This window comes from Sinocyclocheilus anshuiensis, unplaced genomic scaffold, assembly GCF_001515605.1.
Source record: "Sinocyclocheilus anshuiensis isolate Anshui unplaced genomic scaffold, SAMN03320099.WGS_v1.1 scaffold527, whole genome shotgun sequence".
NCBI classification, from domain to species: domain Eukaryota; kingdom Metazoa; phylum Chordata; class Actinopteri; order Cypriniformes; family Cyprinidae; genus Sinocyclocheilus; species Sinocyclocheilus anshuiensis.
This window is the reverse complement of record NW_015548227.1, coordinates 85,551-91,550: the sequence shown is the minus strand read 5'-3', so window position 1 is coordinate 91,550 and position 6,000 is coordinate 85,551. Positions and strand designations below refer to the sequence as shown.

The window sequence follows — 6,000 nt, the reverse complement described above, 5'->3', positions numbered from 1 at the left end:
CATGCCTTAGCAAGTTAACAAGAGTCTGTGGGGAGTGTGGACATCATGAAGGAGAGAGGAAGAGGCCTAACAGGCTGCGGTTGTGCACCAGGTTCCCCAGTGCTTCTCAAACCTGGCAGCAATGTCTGGAGCTTGTCCAGGGTCTTTATACACACTCACCACAGATCCAGCACAGGTTACTCAACTTTATGAAAGACTGAAGATTCCTGGAGTTGAGAAAATTACCACAAAACACAGATCCATAATAGCCTGTTCTGGTTTGATTTCAGGTGGAAGAACCTAAATATCAGATGCATTTCTTTTCCCCATTGCTTTTGCTATTAAGAAAGGTGCTTCATGTTCAAGGCAAGAAACAACTAGTGCAAGTAACCAGGTGAACAAATAGTATCACACATCATTTTTTAAGTGCTGTTCTTAGAAAATGTTTCTTTCCATTGCAAGCAGGATGTAAAACCGATTTGCACCATATTTTGTGACAGTTAACCTATATCGCGTGCTAGTGGACATGTATTCATTTACACTACATACATTCAATCAATCCAATAACATAGTCAAAGAAGATCGCGCATGTGTTTTTGCTTTATTTCAGCATTTGAAAAATTCAACAACGCATAAATAATCCACAATTGTTTAAAAGCTTTATTTCGATGATTTAGGTAGTTCTGGTGGCTATACTTTACATTGGATTGTCATGAGCTGCATTCTAGAAATATGTATTTTTTATACATTGGTTTTTTTTTATTTTTTTTTTATTAGCTGTTCTTTTAGATTCTTTGGGCCTGTTTTTAATTATCTTTCTACTTTACGTGATAGTAAGCTTTTGAAACCAGTTCATACACTCTTTACAACGCTGTTTTTGAAATGTTTAGATTATTGCAAAAAATCTTCGTACTCTTTTGTAAACTTTTCGCTCCCCCATTCCCCCCCCCCCCGAATTTTAGACAATATTCCGGAATGCTGGAATTTAGAAGTGTTTAAATAAATAACAGAGATGTAAAGCTAAAATATATCCTCTAAATAATCCACTCAAGGATTACATATAAATAATCCACGCTCAACTCTACCGGATATTAACTTTAAAGTTTCATGTTATCATAACATTATCCATGGCATCACTTGAAAGAAATCTGAGCATTTTTACCGGCATGTCATTGCTTTTATTTTTTCTAACTGTAGGCCTATTCCAACCGAACTAACATAGATCTGCATAGATAGCAGTGTCAAACATTGCAGCTACAAACCGAGATGCTTTAAACCCAAGAATCGTTATTTTATGATCATATTTCGTTAAATTATCTCAAAAGATGACTTATGCGCTTTGGAGAGTCAAATAGCCTATAACGTTGTAACAAAAATCATGCAAGAAGAGACAAATGCCAGTAAGTAGTTGTGTAATTTGTGAAAAGTTTATTTTTCTCTGACCAAATCCTGAAGTTCTGTTTTACAGTTATCTGTATGCTGCACCTAATCAGCAGTGCGTCTCTGACCCGCGCGCAGCTCACCAGACCCGGACACTGAGGGTCAGGGCTCCGCTGCCGGGCACCAGGTCCTTCCCTACCGGCGCATCTGCATGTGAAATCGTCATTTCACACAGCCACACTCCCTAATTGTTGTAAAAATTATTTGTGAAATTGCTTTCCTCCAGGAGTGTTCGCCACGGCAATTTCCACACAATCTCAGCGCGCGGCGGTCCCACAGAGCTGAACACACGCACCGCCATTCAACCTAAAGAATCTGGAGGATTTTGATCAGATGTTAAAAGACTCAGATCTCACGGAAAAACAGGTGAAGCGACTTACACTCTTAAAATGAAGTTTTAATTAGGAACGCAACGCAAGGGTTTTCCGACCATAAAGAGCATGTTATTCTCACGCTCTTTAGAAAAAGCATGGTGTTTCAAAGTAAAACACTGATCTGAAGTACCTTCTGAAACATTAACTTTTTGAATCTCTATAGAACAATACAGTCAACTCAAGAAAATGTTATTTTTGCTATAGGAAGAGGGTTCTTTGCTGAATCTAAGTTTCTAACAAAGAACCATTCAAAAAGCTTTATTTTGTGCACATTAGGTGCATTATTATTATTATTATTATTTAGTAATGCGACTATGCCATTTTCTTTAATTAAATCCTATCACGTTGTGTTGATGATTGATTTCCACATTGAATATGTCAAATGTTTCAGCCAAAATGTCTTTATCTTCCTCATTTTTGTGCATCATCATGACCCTCTTTGACCTCAATCTCAGGTAGGTGTGCAGTTTTGGATACGCTCTTGTTCATTCTGTTCTTTCTTCACACAAAAAAAGCACAATAATCAGATCCTTTAGGTTTTCTTCGTGACACAGCACTGTAAATTGAAGGATATCCGTCGTGTTTCTCTATATTTATTCACACAAAAATCACCTGACTAATTCAAAAAAAATAAGTTATGGAATATGCACAAGGTCAAGTTGAAATACACGATTACAATCCTTTTACAAACGATTACAAACATGTTTAGGGTCACACAGATTTCCATTCCCACTGCAATGCCATATAAACTCGTGTTATTTATTTTTAATTCCTAGAGCCTTTTTGTGGCTAATAATAAAAATATTATATTATATTGTGTGTGTGTGTGATTGTGTGTGTGTGTGTGTGTGCGTGAGAGAGAGAGAGAGAGAGAAATCTAACGTTGTTTCTTCCTAGTCCAGAGAGTGTCCAAAGCATTAAACTGACGTTTCAGTTCAAATGACAGATGAATGAAAACTCTTCGTAACATTTCCCGTGTTGACTTAGAGAGAGAGTGGGAGGGTGGTGTATGTGTGTGTTTTCTGCAAAGTTCCTCCGGATTGGACGGCATGTCTTGGGCATTACCCTTTTTCTCCACGATGAATAAAAGAGTGTTGGAGAGCCTATCGTTACGCGCGCTTCCTCCTCCCACTATGTGCGCCAAATTTGGCCACTTAAACTCCTCAGGCAACAAACAGGAGCTGTAATCAAAACTAGCAGAACCTCTCACTAATATTTTCCTCACAGTTGCTTCAGAGCACGTTTCATGCTTTCCTCTGCTCATCCTACTGTTGGTTTTTGGTATCCACTGTAAGAACTTTGTCTTCTGCACACTTGGCATTGTCCACTGGTGCGTGTTTATGTGTGTTTGGATTTCTTTTAAATTTTTTAGACCTGTTACAGTTTCCACTGCACAAACAACACTGGAGCTTTCTGTGTGATTGATTTCTTTAATTTGTTAGTGAGAGTTTAAATTGTTTGGGAGTAGCTGGAATGGCTACTTTACCAGGAACATTTCCTCGAATGATGCGGCCAGCACCAGGCCAGAACTACCCACGAACCGGATTCCCTTTAGAAGGTACAGAAACTTGTGCTTTTCTTCTTATTATTGTTCTTATTCTTAAAAACATCTTTTATCACATATTTGTAAATGCATTTGTAATTGATAAAAAATGTGTCATTTTAAAATACTACAAAAATCATTTTGGATATGCTGTGTCAAACAGCTGTGTCAAAGTTAAAAAAGAAAAAAGAAAAGAAAAAGAAAAGCAAAAAAGAAATTACCGGCTTAAATCGAATTTAATAAGTAAATTATATGACCGAACAAAAACTTTTAAACATAGAAGAGATTGTTTTATGGAATTAGTAACATTTTAATAATTGACAATAAACGTTCTTTTAAAATCTTGTCATCTTGCAGCCTCACGAGTAAAATGTTCTGAACTTGTTAATTGCATGCGCCGCTCGCGCATTAAATGGGAAACTCTTTCCTAGATCGAGTGAATTCGTGCTTAAGAGCAGTTTGACGAAAGCCTGCCAACCCACGAATCCTGCAATCTGTGGGATTTGCTGAAGTATCTCGCAGCAGTGAAGGGAAATAAAACTCACAGCTGAGAGCTGGCTCAAAGCATCACACTACTATTTGTGTTGCATGACTGGGAATAATCGAGGTTTAAAGTGGCACGTCTTTAGTGCCTCTTGAATGGCAATTAGTGTCCTCAAGTGTCCCATCCTCTCACAACACATCAGATAGACTGATAGTAAAGAAGGATTCTTTCAGGAAAGAAAATGTGTGAGGATGAGATCTTTGGATTAATTCTCCTTCCAGGCTTTTATTGATCATTATTCGTATCTTCCAATAAACACGAATAGTTTCAAAATCTACATATCACGTGACAAATGTGAAAAATCACTCTGATATGATTAATGAGAATGATAGCATGTAGATGTTTTTGTGATAAATCCTGTAAAAAGCCTGGAGGACTCACTTGCAGAATTTACCCCTCAAAACTCAATGGCATCAATTTAAACACCAAGTGAAGCGCACTTTACATTATGCATCATTTTAAAACCAGTGCGTAATTCCAAGGCGTTCAACAAATTAATATCGCATAGTACGTAATATAATCGCATAGTTGAAAAGGGTGTTCAATCGCTGTCTGGTATGATATTGTTTCTTTTGTTCAAACTGAATGTTTTTATCCAGTCTCGACGCCTCTGGGTCAAGGTCGAGTGAACCAGCTCGGTGGAGTTTTCATCAACGGAAGGCCTCTGCCAAATCATATTCGACACAAAATAGTGGAAATGGCCCATCACGGCATTCGACCCTGTGTGATCTCCAGACAACTGCGGGTCTCACACGGCTGCGTGTCCAAAATCCTCTGTCGGTACCAGGAGACCGGTTCCATTCGTCCGGGAGCGATAGGTGGAAGCAAACCGAGGGTGAGTGAACGATTCCAGCTGCACGCTGTCGATATCAAAGGCATGTTTAGATATATACAAATCGTAACGGGGAGATTATGAATAATTATTATTAATTCTTAAATATATTTTATTATACAAAAAAATAAAATAAACAACTCTTAAATCTATTTGGAATTTATAGTGAACAGAATGCGCATTTCTTGTGCTTTTTCCCTACACGTTTTCTGTTCGACACTAAAGCAAGTTGCAACACCCGATGTTGAAAAGAGAATTGAGGAATACAAACGCGAGAATCCAGGGATGTTCAGCTGGGAAATCCGGGATAAGTTGCTGAAGGACGGGGTGTGTGACAGAGGCACGGTTCCTTCAGGTGAGGCCTCTTCCGGTAAGCACCATTTCTTTCTTATTGACATAGAGAGGGCGTTACGCGCTTCACAGCGTCTGCTTAAACATAGAGAAAAAAAAATGTATGTTCGGTTTTAATTCATTTTGGATTTTTAGAATTGAATTATATAAATGAAAATTGAGATCTCTATGAAATATTAAATTCACAATCACATTAGTAATGTTTATTGTTATGATTGTTTAATTGGGTGTTACAGTGATTATTGTCTCTCTTTATAGTTAGCTCCATTAGTCGGGTTTTGAGAGCTCGTTTTGGCAAGAAAGATGACGATGACGATGACGAGTGTGATAAAAAAGATGAAGACGGAGAAAAGAAAACCAAGCACAGCATCGATGGGATTCTCGGGGATAAAGGTCAGAGGCCGTTACATTTGTCATTGCGTGCGAATAGATGCGAGGAAACGTGGTGCGTAAAAGTTGTGCGTTATAACTCAAACTCGCGTGGGAGATGTTTTTTTGAGGCGTGGATCAGTTGTACTGACAGATCGTGATGGACTGGTGCTATAATTGCTGCTGTTGTTGCAATTGATATTTTATTAGGCAGTTATTTGAAAGGGACAGATGCTGCAGTCCTTCATTCTCGCCAGGGGGAATCTATGCGCCCCCTTGGTAAAAAAAAAAGAAAAAAGGCACAAATAGCTCTCATTATTCGTGCTGCTAGCTGTTCAGTACTTACTCAATTATTTATGTGAGCCCTGACGTCAGGTATTTAGCCGGGTAAATTAATTTGTGTGGCATTTCCCGTGCGTTTTAACGACCCCCTAAACGACAACTGACAGTTTGACCCATTTGAGAATCCATGTCTGTTTTAGCAGCTACGAGACACGTGGACCCAGTGGAGGTGACTTGTTTTGGCAACATTTATACGAATTAGTATTATTATATGATCTTTATAATA

The 6,000-nt window shown here is 38.4% G+C and overlaps 1 protein-coding gene across 1 annotated transcript in view; it reads left to right on the top strand.

Moving 5' to 3' along the window:
• Positions 1-3,047: 3,047 nt before the first annotated feature.
• The window catches only part of LOC107654398 (paired box protein Pax-7), an 82,673-nt gene continuing 79,720 nt past the window's right edge, over positions 3,048-6,000 (top strand). The window contains exons 1-4 of the mRNA XM_016441448.1: positions 3,048-3,351; positions 4,480-4,715; positions 4,938-5,082; positions 5,322-5,456. Of these exons, the coding sequence (XP_016296934.1) occupies positions 3,267-3,351; positions 4,480-4,715; positions 4,938-5,082; positions 5,322-5,456 (601 nt within the window). The 5' untranslated portion in view covers positions 3,048-3,266. The remainder of the gene's footprint in view (positions 3,352-4,479; positions 4,716-4,937; positions 5,083-5,321; positions 5,457-6,000) is intronic.